Source organism: Micromys minutus, assembly GCF_963924665.1.
Source record: "Micromys minutus genome assembly, chromosome: 9".
Classification (NCBI taxonomy): Eukaryota; Metazoa; Chordata; class Mammalia; order Rodentia; family Muridae; genus Micromys; species Micromys minutus.
Genome location: NC_137978.1, coordinates 30,693,572 through 30,711,521, shown reverse-complemented (window position 1 = coordinate 30,711,521; position 17,950 = coordinate 30,693,572). Strand labels below are relative to the sequence as shown.

The window sequence follows — 17,950 nt, the reverse complement described above, 5'->3', positions numbered from 1 at the left end:
TTAATATCAGATGTCTTTCTTTTTAAGGCAGAAAAGTAAAATTAACAAGTAGTAGAGTCAAGGAGAAAACACTGCCTATAGTTAACTCTCAAGCTTTTCAGACTCTCATTTCAGAAACTTTACCTCCCTTCACTCTGGCTCAGTACTAATCACTTTCTCTGCACTTTAAAGTGCAGCTGGCTTCATGGGAGCAGGAAGGGGGAAGAGACACATATTTTATCAATCCATCACTAGGTTTATGAGTATTTACTAAAAGCAACTGCTGAGTTATTTTCATCTCTCCATGTTTGCTAGTTTCCTGAGTCATGTGATACCTATGAAAATACCAGAGGTAAAATTACAATATCATTATTTTTATTTTCAATTATTTATTTTTAGTTTCTACATGCTTACTAACACAGGCTGTTTCATTTATTCTGTTTGCATCAAAATGTATTTTCGTAGAAGAAAATATTGCAAATAATTCAACACTAAAACATTAGCTACATTTGGGGTCGGTCATTCATGGTCTTTATTAGTGACTGAATGTAGCCATTAGTCATTCAGGTAAATCAGCTGGTCTTCTAGAGAAGGAGTGAGAGCATCTGTGAGCTTTACAACGAAAGCTAGCTTTCAGGACCTAAGAAATATAACAGCCTCTTCTAAGAGAAAAAGTAGATAATATTTGTTAGAACAGGTTTACATTCTTAAATTTTGTTTCTGCAGAGTACATTGTTTTACTCATTACTGATAACAGGAAGCTAATATTAATTAAATACTACTCAGATGAGATAACCAGCCAAGCAGGTGGAAAGTTGAGAGGGAATAATAATGGAAGAACATTTTAGAAAGAGCCTATTCTTCAGTTTGTCAGTGGGGATAAGAGCACATGTGGCAAGAGAGACTTGTCACAAATTAGAAGTTGTGACTATATTGTACAGGTTTGACATTGGAAACAGCACATTCTTCTGTAATAAAGGCTTGACTGTGATAATTTACCATTTGAAGAACTACACTGGATTCAAGTCTGTTACTCAGCGAACATCTGTTTTAAAGAAAGGCATACAAATACAGATCACATCAAACGCTTTCATTGAGAGGCTGACATGGACAGTTCTACAGTTTATGGTAGATGGTCTCAGAAGCTTTCCTGTGTATGAGAAACAGAACTACAGGCTTTTTGGTATAAATTCCTGTACATCTTGTCCATGCTGTTCTCAAAGACGGGTCGGTAGGATTTCCCTTTAAAAGAGGCTGCTCTGTTGGTCCGGCATTCACCATCATCCAAATGGAAAGAGCCCCGCGGCCGCTGAAAGGAGCTGAGGAAAGATGGTTTTGAAAAAAAAAAAAAGTTAAAATGGTGAAATAAAGTTAGAGGCACTACTATTAGTTCAAACGTTTACTGGGTATTTATGGATATGTGATACTCTGTTGTGGCTGTGAGAAACAAAACACATTAAGACTTTGCTTTTCAAAATTGGCTTTCTATGAGGGAAAGTTAACTGTTAATGTGAAACTATGTAGAATAAAATAAAAAAAAACCTAACTCTTAACATAGAGTTAAAAGCAAGGTAAAAACAACACAGAAGCCAGGCATAGTGGCACACACACTTTTAATCCCAGAACTTGGGAGGCAGGTCTCTGTAAATTCAAGGCCAGCGTGGTCTATATGGAGAAACCTTGTAGTAACAACAAAAGTGAAAATGAAAACAGCACAATAGAGTGTCAGGGTCAGTGAAGGACAGAACTTGTAAAGCCAGAATTCTCTGAACGCTCAGGAGCCTTCAGTTATCAGCTTTTCAGTTTCTTCCTCCTTAATTGTGTTTTTATATAATCGCCTGTACAATTCAAGAGAATACACACAGAGTGCACGGCACAGTATTTAGGTGATTATGATGCAGTGAGTGAAATACTTTCGTTATGCCCGGCAATCTCACATCAGCATAACAAGATAGTAAGATTCAGAATATCAATAAGCCCATCTCGGCTGACTAGGAAACTCCCCAGTGGCTGGCACAGATACTTACGGCACTATGCAAGAAGGTCTAGCCCAGCACTGGACACTGTATGCTACAATACCAGCCTGCATGCTAAGTGTACCCACCAGTGCAAAGGGGCATGATGGTCACAGATGCAACTGCTTCTCATTAGATATGAGGTCGCTTTCCACAGGGATAATTTCATGCCTGGTACTGCAAATCTAGTAAAAGCTCTTAACTGTGAAGGCCACAGGCCCTAGGGGAAAGCTACTGTTACCGTCTATCTAGTGGTACTGTCAAACTGCCTTCCAAACATGTATGCTGATAGATTTCCCTGGTTATCAGCGTCAGTCAGAGAAACTTATTTTGGCAGTTGGTACTGGTCAGTGCAGAGTGAAGACTGGTCAAAGTACTTCGTGTAGGTAACTCTGAGTGCTTAGCTGTGCAAGCATCAAACACCCCTCCCCAACCCTGCCAGCCAAGGCTCATACAAGAGTTGGAACCCAGGGAGGAGACCTATGAAATGCTGGTTTGGGAACACAAGGTGGCTGTGATGTCGTGTCACCTCTCAGCAACTATGATTGCATAAACAAAAGGTCCATATCAATTATATGATTTTAGCGGAAGTGGGGGACAGGTAGGGAATGGGAGGCAAGGGAATGGGGGTAGATTTGCTCCAAAATATTACATATTTTAAAACAAAGAAACAAGTAAAAGTCCTAATTGTGAAATACAGCGCTGAGCAAAATGAGTCTTAATATGAAGTCTAAGATGAGGTGCAATCACAAACGTCACTATCTTAAACATAGTATTATCTAGTTTGAGGCAGTGTAGGATCTCTGATAAATTGTGAACAAGTGAATTTTTAAGAACATTTTGGTGCAAGACAGCTAGAAAGGAATTAATTATATTTCATGGAACACAGTCCCTAAGAAATTTCACGATGAAAAAACTCAGAGAACACTCTATGGTGCAACAGCAATGACACCTGCAGCTACCCATGATTCATAGGTTTTCATTCGGCGTCTTATAGCCATTGGCACAGAACTTTCACATTAAAATTTGCTAGTGTAATCTTTCAAAAATATCTATTTCAAATATCCCTGAAATTTTAAACAAACAGATTTTTCTTACAGTAATTTGAAAAGATTTACTTGTCTAAAATTATTTTTTAAAAAGCTTTTTTAGTTTATGATAAATGTATCATGAAAGATATATATTTGCTGGTCAGTCAAATAAATTCAAAACAGGAGGAAATGAATCATCACAAGTTGGGTATTTGAGTGTGTGTGTGTGTGTGTGTGTACATGTGTGAAAATGGATGAGCATGTGTGTAGAGGCAGAAGTCAATGTATGGTGTCTTTATCACATGTTTTCCATGTTACTTGTGGAGGAAAGGTCTGTCACTGAATTGGGAGCTCATCACAGTACCCAGTCCACAGACCCTAGGGTCCTCTGCCTCTGCTTCCCTGTGCTGGTATAGCAAACACAAGAGCACAGCTCTGCTCTCTACCGGGAGATCACATGTCTCCAAACTCCAAAGGCATCTGCCCTCGAATGTACATATCCACATACAGACATACATGCTTTTATTTAAGAAAATTTAAATCTAGGGGAGAAAAAGAGAATAGGTCATCTTTATACTAGCTGTGAAAATATTTCCACACATAGAAGCAAGTCCATACCTATATTCAGGGTCACTGTCATAGGCAGAGTCTCTATATAAAAGACTTCTTTTCAGTTCCAGTTCATCTTCTTTCTCAGGGTCTCTCTCTTCCTGAAAAATTAAAAGATTTCCATTCATTTTCTCATTGCTTCAAACATAGTAGAAATTAATCTTCGGTAAATGAGTCTCTCCTGCCTCACTTTAAGAGTCTAAATCAAGTGCTAGGACATCCGAGGAGAGAAACAAACTGTTGAGAATACATTATCTCTCAATAACATTTTTAGATTATAATATAATTATATCATTTCTCCCTTTTCCTTCCTCCACATCCTCTCACATTCCCATACTTGTTCTCTTTCAAAACCACAGCCTCTTTTTGATAACTAATTGCTACATGCATGTCTGCATATCCATACATGTTCCTAAATATAACCTGCTCAATCTGTATAGTTGTTTGTCTGCATGTTTCAAAAGAGCACACTATAATGTGGTTAGTACTAGTTAGCAAAGACTAGGCATCCAGTAAACACTTTATAAACATGGGATAAATGATAGTAGATGTGACAAGATATGTAAATTAACAAAGCTACAACATTTTAATATGAACTTATCTGTGATAAATACTAATACTTGAGAAAATTACACAGATGCAAGCATGCATCCATGAATTGTAAAAGAAATGATTTGCTGATGATAAGCCAAAATAAAAAAACCAGAAAAGAAAAAAAAAATGAAATGAGTAAATTGGTATAAACATACATAGCCAAAGTTCACATTCTTAACTTAAGGGTGTTGGGAACAAAGGCATCTGAGCTAGTTTTACAAGCTGTACTGTCACAGTAAATTCACACAATGTTTCCTGTACTTCCTGTTCTAACCTTAGCCATCACCTCTCATTCCTCAGTCAACATGATCAGAAATACAGAAAGCAGGTCATAGAAACCAGCACTGGTAGAGGAAGGGCCCATCCACTTCAGGTATGTCAAAATACCAGTAAATAATAAAGAAGCAAGTTAAAACATTTTGCAAAATATACATATAATTTTAGTTGTCAAAACTTTAGGTCTTCCCATTATGAATAATTCATGCATTTCTACTGGCACTTTATTTTCCCTTTAACATTTTTGTCTACTATTAAAATAGTTAAATTAGTTTTCTTTTGGTTAGTGCCTAAATGATAAATATTTATCATTTATTTTCAAACGTTCCATTGGGTCTTTTTTCTTGACTGCCATCCAGCCACATTAGAGAGACAAGTGAGGAAAACAGTGGGAGGGCCGTCCTGAGGGAGTAAGCTCACACCACTCACACAGAACACTGCCAGTCTGGATCAGGGACGGCATGGTGGGGACTTCTGACCCAAGAACACAGACAGATGGCATTACCGATAAGAATACAAACAGAAGTTATCATCTCATGTATATATACACAGCCAGAGCATCCGACTAGAAAATGTGCTTGGGGGAAGGGAGACAGGCATAAAAAAAGTTACTTAGAATTTAGCCAGCTATGGCCATTGTTAGACCTCTAATCTACAGAAAGGTAAAATGATCAATTTGAGCAAGTAAAGTAATGATAATATATAATAGCAATTAAAAAAAAAAGAGAGACACAAACCCCCTAGTAAAAATATACCAAAATTGTTTGGGGGTTAGATGGGATAATTTATAGTAGACAGCTACTTCTGTTGCAAACTAAGAAAGCTGAAAATTAAATAATTTTTAGGATATTAGGCACAAAACCAATGAAGACTATAGATGTTAAGCTATTTGAGAGGTAATCCTTTCAAATATTGATCCACGGTGCACACCTTTTTTTTTTTTTTTTTTTTCCTGAAGTATTTGAAGATCTGGGTATGAACTAGAGGCTGAGTTTGAACAGCTAATGTTTGAAAAAAGCTCAGTACTAGGGACGGAAAAATTGTGAAGGCTTTCTTATGATTGTACAATACAAAAGGCATTTAAATTCTATAGCATCTTATAAATGCAGCAGTTTCTAAAACATGTCACATATTGACTCTCATAGCTTCCCCAGACATCAGGGAATAAAGCTAAAGGAAAACATCTGGGAAGCAGTGCATCTCCTATAGTCTTGCATTGTTCGGAGATGGGAATCACACGGCTGAGAAGCACTGTACACAAGAAACAAACCCACTTCAGTGTCCCCACTGAAACTCTTTATGAACCGCAGACACTGACTAGCTAGGCTAAACGTCCAGCCCCGGCCATGAAAAAAGAGACTAATTTCTAAGTATGATATATAAGTATATATATATAATGTTTTAAGAAACCCTCAAACATAGAGGATTAAAACCGAAGCCTAGAAAGTCCTCAAACATACAAAAATCTTCAAGATACTTGTTGGTTTCTGAAGTTGAGCAGACTGGGGACAAATATGCTAACCCCCAAAATGTCAAAGAAAATATGCCGTATAATCATGGCACCTAAAAGAAACACATTTGCCAGAAATATTGATAGAAAGCAGATGAGCACTAACGTCCTCAAAAGGATACTGAACTGACACCTGACTATTTGCAAGGAGAACGCACCTAAGGACACCTGCCTTCTGAGAAGTCAGAGGCTGGTCTCAGTCAGAGCAGCAGCTGCTGAATAGAGAAGAAACTGAATAGGAAAACACTGAACTGGCCATAAAAAGGTGTCACAATAAACAGAGACGGGAGACTTATATGCCATATGCCACTTAGGGTTGAGAAAATGCATTATGTTCATTTTACTGTATATACTTAAAGTAATGTAGCTATGACATTATCAGGTGATGCTGTACTCTCTGTGGTCCATCATCACATATGCAGAACACTGACTGAAACATTGCCATGAAATAACTTCTTAGCATTAGACGTAAAGAACCAAGCCTGTTCTCCAGAGTCAAGTATTCCCTGGGTCCATAGTTCTCTCAAATGGTCAAACGTCAATTCACACCTCTCACAAACATGCCTCACTGTATTGGTAAAGGCCTAATGACTGTAATTTAAAGTGGGGACTAGTGCCATAAGTGAGAGATGGGCTGGGATTGGTCAGGACTCTAAGGATAAACCGGAATCTATCAAAACTCAATATGGCCTAAAACCAGGTCCCTTTTGGATCAGTTATTTGCCCTTAATTCTACCTACCTAAAAGAGAAAATAAAACCCTTTCTTCACGAAGAAAATCAAAAGCATTTTAAATATATCCAGAGCTATATCTAAAAATAAACAAGGTACCTAGGGCCAGGATATCATCACTGCTGAAAAGAAAAAATTAAAAAAGACAGAGATGCAAATACAAACACATTCTAAATATTGAATTATAGAAGACAGACACTTCAAATTACTGTTTGTGATTAATATAACAAGAAAATGTATGGGATGCTGAAAATGACATGTATTTTTACAAGTTTCAGATATGAGTCCAGGAAGATAAATAAAAGATTTAGAATTAAAAATATAGGTTACTGAAATAATCAACTTAGCAGGGAAGTTTAATAGCACACTATAAGCTGTAAAAATCAGAGTTAAGTTTTAAAATAAATACCTATAATAAAAGCAAGCAGAATGATAAATATAAAAAGTCCAGAGCTCAAGATGGCTCAGAAGTTAAGAGTACTGGCTGCTCTTCCAGAGGACCAAGGTTCAGTTCCCAGAATGTACATTGGCTCACTTGTGTCTGAAACTCCAGTTCCTGGGAGTCTTGACACACCCCATTCTGGCCTCAGCAGGCACCAGGCACACAATGGTACACATTCAGAAGGCACAGTACTAAAGTAACACTAAAACATAAAAAAAAAAAAAAGCTTAAGAAACCTGTGAGACAGAAACAAAAAGTCTAAAAATATAGTTCAACATTCAAAAAGAAATAAATAATGGTATTCTTATAAGGCATGCTTGAAGAAATAATGGGCTAGAGTCCTAAATAAGCCCTGGCTGAACATGCTGAGCTAGCTTAGTCCCTAATCTCAGCTTTTACAACAGTGACAAGAAAATCAAGACTTCAGAATCAAAACGCATATTTCTAATCCAAAATTCAAAATACTTCAAGATTCAAATTATTTGAAGTGTCAGCAAAGGCTTTACAAACAGAAAATTCCACACTGTCCTCATAAAATGGGTCAAATAAAAATAAAGGTCAAGATTTTTAAAGCACTTAAATTCTTTTATACAATCATCTTTAAGTGTTGGGTATATTTAGGTGTATATGAAACATAAATGAGGTTCATGTAAAGTTCATCTCATTTCCAAGATCCCTCCTTCCCATTCTCCACTCCTCCCTCCTTTGCTCTTTTTCTCAATTCTCCATATATAAAGTTGTGTATGTGTGTGCATTTACACATATGAATGTGCATTGTGTGTGTGTGTGTGTGTGTGTGTGTGTGTATACTGTATTCAACTCATGAATATCCAAATTCCTGGTCCCTCATCAATTCCTTCTTAGTTACATTTCAATCTAGTGTGTGTACATCTAAACACTGCGTGTAGCAGTACATAAGCATTAGCCTCAAAATAGGAATACAGTAACTGACTGAGTTAGCCTTTGTAAAAGGTCAATTCTTAATTCTGCTATTGTGCCCATTGACAGCGTGTGAATGAATGACCATATCTTTCATATGCAGACACTTAGGAAGGGAAGGGCAGGGGGAAACCAGGTGGCATCCACCTGATGACTTCAATGCATCAGTTTGTGAGCAGCCACCAAAAGCAGATATTTCCAACTCCTCCAACAATGAGCAGAGTCACAGGAAACTCCACAGGAGCTAGAGCCACCTGGGGATCTATTAGCTCTCAAAACTAACCAGCGGAGTTTCCTTTCTTCATAAACTACACAGTAAAATAACACCTGGGAACAGAATCCAAATTAAACAAAGAAATAGGAGGGAAGAAAATTAAAAATTTGATGCAAATGGGAAGAGAAAGAAAGCCAAGATATGCCAGAAACTATGCTGTGCATTTTGGGAGGTAAAAATGATTTTAAAAAATTATAGGCTACACATCTTACAAATTACACTAAATCATACCCTGTCTCTGAAACTTCAGGAAAGTATTGATAAAAATACACTTATGTATGCATGAGGTGCAAAAAGTTTAGGAAGAAATAATTTCATAGAGGAAGTTCATGAGTTGGTTAGAGAGGAAAAGACAGCAAACAAAAGCCAGAGAGTATCCATCCAATCCCGAGGTCTCCACCACAGCTGTGCTGAACCTTCACTGATGGCCTCTGGCCTCTCAGCAGGGACACTGACCTAGCAAACAGTGTCAAGCCTCAGCTGCTCTCCCAGACCCCTTCATGCCTTCAAAACCAGTAGCAGGTAGGAGACTCTTACAAATTACATACCAAGTTCAACTGTCGGCTTGAGATGCAACCTAAATCCCCTCTACACCACAAATACTGTGTGCTAAATTCTGGGGCAAAGTTCTTAGAAATTTCACATCAGTGATGCTGTTCCCTTGTTAGTCACAGCTGGTTATTTCTTAGCCTAAGCTAAGTAGCACCAATTGTCCCAGTGGAACAAAGATTTTTAGTTCCTTAGATTGATGGTCAAAAATATTACATCAATAGCCCAAAAGATTCTCTCTTAAAGATCACAAACCAGGTCTTCAGTTCCCACTGCATTGTCTTCCTAGTTGACTTAACAACTCGCTATGCTTGGAGCATTGACTGGATTTTTGAGTCAAATTGTTCAAAATCTTCTGCTTTCCTCCCACAAAACATTCCAAGGCAAAAGTACCTCATGATCATGTCCATTACAGAAAAATCCCATTCTCTGGTATCCATTGTATCCGGTTTGCTTCTCTTTTGCTATGATAGAACGCCGACTAAAAACAACTCGGGAAAGGAGTGTTTGTTTGGCGTCCACATTACAGACCATCATAGATGGAAGCCTGGGGAGGAGCTCTCATGTCCACGTTAGGCTGGCCCTTCCTACATCAGCCATCAAGAAAATGCCCCACAGACATGTCCAGGCCAGTCTGACAGAGGCAATGCCTCTGTTGAGAGTCCCCCTTCCCAGATAACTCTAGGTTTTGAGTTAAGTTGGCAAAAACTACACAGCCTATATGAAAATTAGACCCAACATATATGTGACCAAAGTTCCTGAAAAACAAATCAAAGGGCAGGAAGCAGAAGAGATTACAAAGAATCCTAAATGTGTTCACAAAATTTTAAATGAATAATAAAACCAATAAGAGCCAGCACACTGTCTTTAAGTGTGATTATTAAGCTTCAAACTCTCCTCTCTCTCCTCTCCTTTCTCTCTCCCCACCTCCACCCCCACACCCGAACACCTGCAATAAAAAAATTACAAGGACGTTGAAATATCTCCAGTGAAATTCTCTGTGGAGACAATTGTGTGTTTTAAAAGTAATCTAGGAACTGGATATGCACCTAAGCTAATGGCATAAAAGCTACAGATTAAATACCAAAACTCCCATTTATAACAGCAATCTGTTAAAATACTTTAGGCACCTGCAATGACTGAAGACACCAAAATAAAAGTCAACTGTGAACAGAATATTTATACTCAGCACCCTAAATGAGGATTAGAAAGGAGACTACTTAAGGCTCTTATAGAACACATTCTGAAAAATATAGACAATCAGAATTGTGGGAAAATGGAGGAAGAAAAACTGTGAAAAGCATGCATAAGAAAAATGAGTTATTATCAACAACTTCGTCTTTGGTGATAGTTTGGTATTTAGTCCTGAGAATATTTTAATAACAAAATCAGAACTTAGGTATCACACCACAATTCCAACCATCTGTTGGGCCCTTGAGGAATGAGTAAGGAAATGGTCCAGATGAGCTTCTTAGGTCAATGATAAGAGACTTGAGAGAGAACCTGAAGAGTTTCCTACCTTGGCCCGAGTTGAGCTCATTTGAACATTAATAGATTCACTAGCTGAAAGACACGGTATCTCACCAAAGATGTCCACGTCAACAAGTCACACATGGAGAAAGAAAAGTCTTTAGTTGGTCTGGAGCTGTTAATAGGCAAAATCTGGTCTGTTAGAAGTGTTAGAAGGTGAGAGAAGACAGAGGTTGGTTGGTTATGGGAAGTAGTTAGCACAAAGTGACATTCAGGAATACGTTATATTAGGAGAAAGGACAATCTTGAATGCCACCACTACTCCTTGAGGCGAGAGAGCATTAAAAGAGACAGGACATTATTTTAGAGACTACATGATGTCTCTTAAGGGGAAAAAGAGGCCTGGCAGTGAAAGAACACTTGCTACTCTTCTAGCGGACTCAGATTTGATCCCCACCGCCTACACAGTGGCTCATAACTCCAGTTCCAGTGGCTCCAATGTCCACTTCTGACATCCAAGGGCTCCAGGCATGTGCACAGGCTTACATCCAGGCAAAACATCAATAAACAAACTAAATAAAACAAAGACCAAAAACCAGGAAACAGCTTCATTGAGAGGAAAAATTTAAAGGAAAAGAAAGATATATGCTGTGGACAGAATGAGCAGTGGTCCCAGGGAAGTGCTTTTAGTGAAATCTCCCACCTCCTCAAAAAAACAAAACAAAAGAAAGTATCTTTAATATCCCTTCACATTGTGATTAGGATATTCTAATCATATGATTTAGTCTAGGGTATCCCATAAGAAGGGCAATAGAGGAGCCACGTACTAGGTAAGGTACTAGGGTAAGCAGGTCTAAGAACTGAAGTAAGCTGGAGTTTAAGATTCTAACTCAGAGAGGCAGGGGTGGAGCTTTAGAAAAATGATTCCTGCATTGTCTTCACACTGTGTGATCTAGAGATGTAGTGATCATCAACTTAAAGGGACAAGCCAAGGATCTAACACTGTGATAACTAGAAAACCAAATAAAGTATTTTGTTTATACAAAAATAAAGTACTTCAGCAAACATGTTACGATGCCACTGAAAAGTCCAGAGGGCTATTAAGGGTCAGGTCCAAGCAGTGCCCTGTTTTTAAGAGACTTAAATCTATGTTGATGGTAAAATAGGAAAAGAAAATAAAAATAGATTTGGGCTTTCCTATACAAGGCATTCTGTACCTTGGTGGCTATGTGTGCCACAAGAGAGTCACTTCTGGAAGTCTTGAAAAACAACCAGAGACAGGCATTTTCCCCACAATGGGCAGGCTCAGGAGACACTCTTAGTGACACATGCACCATCCTTCCCAACAGTGAAGTGTAAAACTTTAAAAACCCAAATTCTGCATCTTTAGATAACTTTGTAAAACGGTATTTCAGTCTACATTGTGCATGAGTTCAACAATGAAATCCCCTGGGCATCTGCAGCTCCCCACCTCTCTGTGCCTTCTCTGGTTTGGCATTTCAGTGTTTGGAAGTTTTTTGTTTGTTTTCAAGGACCCTTTCTCCTTCCTCTGCAGGGCCTTTTTAGGCATTGGCTCCTGTTTTAAAGGCTCATGTTTACCGGAAAAACCTGCGGATCTTTTGCTAATTTGCCATTTACTTTGACTTTCTGTGTCACTTAAAATTTTATTTTATCTTCTATGTATGCTTATTATATCAGGATATATTTAACATTCATCACTGTAGAGTGGAGTGGTTAAAGTCGAGGATGTTACCTGGACTCAAACCCTGGTTAAAAGCATCTGTAGTGGCTATGAAACCTTATAAATGCAACTTAACCTTTCTGAATGTCAGCTTGTTCGTTTGAAATATTACTTATTACATAATAATACTTAATTTACAAGATCATTGTAAGGAGAAAACAGACTAATGTGTACACAGGCCTAACCTCTAGCAAACGTTACTATTCCTGTATGCTCATTTCACGTGTTCTCTGAGAGACTGCGTCATGCTTACACTTCGTATTCATGTACTTGATTGCATGCGGTCGCACACTGCTTTCTTCTTCTCGGTGTCATGCTCATTCGGTGGCTCATTAAAAACGCAGTGTATGTTCCTTACAGGGAGAAAATTTGATTTTATGGGAGCCTCTAAGCTTTGCACAGTGCAGTGAAGAGCACACAGCTACTCGTGGAGGGGATGCTGTATGAGTGAACACAGGCAGGAAATACTGGGTAATGACAAGTTCCTGCTCGGTTTGCTGCTGGACTGGACTGTAATTAGTGCCTAGCACGAGCAGCATTATCTTATATCCCAGAAAGGCAAACCAGAAGCAAATGCAAAACTAAGTTAATTTTAAAGAGTGGAGTGAAAGTCTCTTGCTTCTAAACAGGACACAGTAGAGTGAGTACATTAATTCTTCTGCCATTTAAAAGCACCGGAAAAAGCTGCTCAAATAACTGTAATCGGGGTGACAAGACTCCAGAAAAGGTGACCCCACAGGGATGAGCTAATGGACCACCTGGCTTTCTCCTTGGAACATCTGTGGATTTTGAGCACAGAACAAATGCCAAGATTCTGTGCTTTCTTTGTAAGGTTCACTGCTGGAGGACAGGGAAGTCAGCAGGGGTTGGTAATCCCCTATGCTACCCAGACAAAATTAAAGACCTAAGACTCAAGTTCCAGTGAGACTCCCCTACTGTAAATCTAAGCTTCAGGCCCCAGAGTGAGAGAAGGCATTAAAGCAGAAATCCTGCCGGAGTACCAAGAAGTATGTTCCATACTGAGCCAAGAAAAACTACAAGCAGGGCCTGTAAGGGGAAAGAAACCTGGAATCACAGCAACCTCATTAAAACTGAGAGGGCTGAAAGGAAAATCAATAATGCTTTACCTTATACATTTTGGAAGAAGATTTTAATTTTAAAAGTTGCAAAGATGGTACCGAACGATACACAGAAATACCACCTTTCATTGAGTCTCTTTTCGTGAACATCTGACAAAATGAGGGTCCACTAAGCAAACCTGACTCTGAACAGTACAATACTTCACATTAGCTGTATGTGGGTCTCCCATCTTCTCAACAATGCCCTTCCGCTGTTAGAGGGCTCAGTTCAGAATACCAGGTAGCATTAGTCCTCAGTTCTCCTCGGGTTTCTCTAATCTGTGACCAGTTACTTGGTAATTTGGAGGAGTGTATATTTTATAGTTTTGCTTCTGAGCCTAGCCTTTAACTGCGGAGCCATCTCTCTAGCCCAGTGTTTGCAAGTTTTAAAGACAGCCTTTCAGCTCAGCTTTGTCTTATGTTTTCTCAAGTTAGACTAAGGTAACAACATTGCAGAGAAGAACCCTTCACATCACACATCATGGAAGAGAACATGATAATCACTTGAAATGTGAACTTTGTCTAGTCCCTATTCTTCTCAGCCCCACATGCATCTTGATATTCACCCAGGCCCCACTGAAAATATTTTCACCCAGACTACGGTTTTCCATTCTTCTACCAGTGACTTTCATAGGGAAACATACATTTTATAAGATCCTATTTAATTTGGTTTTGATTGGTATGGGTGTGGCATGTCAAAATAATTCATCATTAAATTTAAACTGTCCACATTGTCTTCTGTACTTTCCTTTAAAAGTCCTGTAACACGTAAGGTCTCTTGATCTGATGTGAATTACGGACCATGATAATTTTTTTGTCATTGATGATGCTGAGCTTTTGGTTTGCTTTCATACAGAATCATTTGTTCAAAAGACAATACTACAAAGTGTTAACTGTATAGACAGTTGAAGTGTCTGCCTTGAAAGCCAGAGGACCCAGGTTTAACCCTCAGCACCAATGTAAGTAATGCAGGAGCCGTAGTATGCTTCTCAACACTGGGGAGAAAAGACAAAAGCTCCTAGAACTCCATTTAATTGACTTTGCACCTCCCTTGCTTATCAGCTATAGCGTTTAGGTCAGTCAATCTGTGGAGTCTCTAGTCCATTGTATTCATTTGATAGGTCGTAGACTGGAGAATGCTGAACTGCCTTTGACGCTTATGACTGGTTAGAGAGCTTCTCAGCTTTGCTCCTTTCAGGGTTCAGTGGACAGGACCAAGAGGCAGTGGATAGTTACTGGGAAAGGGAGAATCACTGTTTTCTGGAAATGTAGCCACTGGTAGGTTTCCTATGCTCCAGCGCACAGTACACATAAATGTCAACGTAGTGGGGCTTTAATTTTGGTTTCAGGAGTAGAAATGATGGTGGAATGAGTTGTTTGGAGATGTGGGAGGAGTTGAGGAGTTTAAGAGAAAGACATGATCACATTTCATTGTATATATGTAGGAAATTCTTAAAAGTATTTCCATTGTATTTTTTATTCATTGTATTTACGTGTGCCTATGCATCTGTGTGTACATGTGTACGTAAGGACACATGTGATGGAAGTCAAAGGACAACTCTGAGTAATTTTCTCCCCTCAGCTATGTGAGTTTCCAGGGATGGAACTCTGGTTGTCAGGTTTGGCAGTGAGCACCTTTGCTTACTGGAGCAGCTCTTCAATCCTTCCTTTCATCTTAGAAGTTCCTTTGCTTTTCTGTGTGTCTTTTAGATTCCACTTGCCAACAGTTGGTTTTTAAAAGTAAGCTGGGGTTTTGATTAAGACAACATCAAAAAGATGCTGGAGACATGACTCAACAATTGAAAGAGCTTGCTTCTCTCACAGGAGGGCCGAGTTCAGTTCCCAGCACCCACTGTGGCTTACAACCATCTGTAGCTCTAGTACTGGGGTATTCAGTGTCTGTTCCAGCTGTCTGTGGGCACCAGGCATACACATGACAAATACATGCATTCAGGTGAAATATTCTTATATTTAAAATAAAAATATTTTTAAAAAATAACGTCAAGTGATGTGGTATATAGTTCACTGTCACTGCCTAATATGCACAGGGCTCTGGTTTCCATTCGCAGCACTGAAAGGAAGCTAAATCTTACATCATGGGATCTAGAAATCACTGAACTTTCGAATACCAAGTCCTCCATCTGTCTGCCTAACACACTGTTCCTTTTACTATCCCCTCGTCTGTGTCTGCCCCTCCACTCCAGGCACATCCCAGATATGTTTTGCTAAAATTATACATAAGCACTTCATTTTGATACCACTGAATCTACTATGGATTCCAATGTAAAAAGTCACAATTTCTTATGGCTAATATATAACAAGGATGTATAAGCCTAAAGGAGATGATTATTATTTTAGGAACAACAACTTTATATACAGGGAAATAAAATTCGTGATAGTAAACATACAAAAAGTTCAGTGTTCTCATGCCTCGATACTATTTGAAAGGTCATCAAAAATAATTTGCAATGTATATATATTGGAACAATGGGCCAAGTAATAGAATAGTTTTTAAAATAGAATAATTAAAATAGTAAAAAGAAAAACAAGTTATAAAATTTAACTTAAACCATTAAAATGCTAGATTTTTATTTATGTAAAAGAAGACTGATAAGACTTAAAAGGTACAAACTATGATAAGTAATTGTTTTAAATTAATGAATGAAATTTAAAAACCTAATACAAAAATATTATATTGTTATGACTCCATGTTAGCATGGAGTCAACTGCATTTACTTTGTCTCAGAAAATGTTATACACTGCTCATATATAACAAGAAATCTGACCTACTCTTCTTTCTTTTGTATATTTATTGACATGTAAATCACTCTGACACCTGATTTCTCCTACCTCATACCTCCCTATGGAAGTAAATGCACCTTCACCAAATGCACTAAACAAAGCCTCAAAATGATTATTATGAAGTAACTGTTTAGTGAGTTTTTATGAGATCATGACTAAAACTGCTTGTAGTTTTTGATCATGCATACAAATACGATAAATACCTAATGCTGAAACATGAAACAACAACAACAAAACCCTAGGAGCCCAAGATGGCTCAATCAGTGAAGGCACTTGCTTCCAACCTTTGATGACCTGATTTGGATCCCCAAGAAACACAAGGTACAAGGACAGAATTGATAAACTGATTCTAGCAATGTTGTTCACTGACCTCCACATATGTCATACCACATGTGTACTCATACACATACACAAAATATAAATAAATGTAATAAAATACATAAAGATATAAACAAAAGCCATCTCATGATTCTGGCCATACAGAAAGTTGCCTATGTTGATCACAGGAAATCTGGCGACTCCTTCAGAGAATCATTTTCCTTCTCTGTAACTAACAATTACAACCTGTAAGCACCTTAGCTGCTTTGAGGAGCCACTTAAAAAAATGTCTTCAATAGAGAGAAAGTTTTAGAAACTAACACATAAATGTCTTGCGTGGGCTTGATGTGATTTCAAGACATCTTTCACCCGGTCATGGATCTCCTCGCAGTTTGGAGGCGAACACCAATCAGAGTGGAACCTGTGGGCACGAAAGAAAAAGAAGAAAGAAAAAAGAGAGGAGAACTGTTAAAGACAGGGAAGAAACAAAATTTCCCCCTAACTTTATGACCTTAAAATAATGTAATTATGCCTTTGGCCAAATATACTCAGCTACACTATTAATTTTCTATAATGTCTAAAAATTAGTCTTAGTAATTAATTTTGACATGTATCTGGGAGTCTATCCCTACATATCTGATCATCTTAAGATTTTTTTGCACATCACTCTTTAGCATTTAATTCTAAATAAACATTTAAACTCTCACATTAGAACAATAATTCCATGTACAATTCTTTTAATTAGAATTTATTCTCTAAAAATTTAATATATTTTGAAACTATGTGGAAGAAACAAAAAGCTACATTCAGCAAATAAGCTTTATAATATAAGCAATAGCTTATATATAAGAGATAAAAATACTACTTAGAATCTACTGATATTTCCATTCTTTTGGAATATGAATAAAATGGTCCCTTCTTAACAAAGATGATGTCACCTCTCTATGCACTATGAGAATTGTATTTTTAAAAGTGAAATATTAAAATGTAGATTAGAAAAGTATGACTTTAATTAGAGTCTGCATATTGGGATTTAAAATGTCAGAGAAGAAATAAAGCATTTATTTCTTTTCATTGTGCCCTTCTTTGGTTCAAAATTGACATCCATATAATTAAGCTATTTTATTTTATCCAAGTCATCATAAAAATTTCCAGATTCCTTAATTATAGCATATATTTGAAGTAATATTGATAATTCCCCTATAAAGAAATAAGAAACATATTAATATATTACTTAACTTTGGCCTTTTTTTCGTTCTTAGCTCGTCTTAACACAATTAGAATATTACATTTATTACACAAAGTAAAGATCATTAAAAAACTGAATGGTTTAAAGGATCTACTTTAAAGGAATAAAGAGACAACCAATTTAATAAACAATCCCAAATTTAATCTGTAAGATTAGGTGCAGCTATGCAAGTGGATTGGCGGAACAACTATCTCAACACAGGAGGCCCCGTGTGGAAATCTGAGATGCAACCGTGCAACTCCACGGTCTCCACAGAGACACTATGAGCAGGTCCACTAGTCTGTGCTATGGAATAGCAAATGC

The 17,950-nt window shown here is 37.8% G+C and overlaps 1 protein-coding gene across 1 annotated transcript in view; it reads right to left on the bottom strand.

The window, feature by feature from the left end:
• Nucleotides 1-480: 480 nt before the first annotated feature.
• SPATA6 (spermatogenesis associated 6) overlaps nucleotides 481-17,950 on the bottom strand; it is a 101,620-nt gene continuing 84,150 nt past the window's right edge. The window contains exons 11-13 of the mRNA XM_080922146.1: nucleotides 16,720-16,819; nucleotides 3,644-3,735; nucleotides 481-1,298 (exon numbers count right to left, since the gene is read on the bottom strand). Of these exons, the coding sequence (XP_080778272.1) occupies nucleotides 1,118-1,298; nucleotides 3,644-3,735; nucleotides 16,720-16,819 (373 nt within the window). The 3' untranslated portion in view covers nucleotides 481-1,117. The remainder of the gene's footprint in view (nucleotides 1,299-3,643; nucleotides 3,736-16,719; nucleotides 16,820-17,950) is intronic.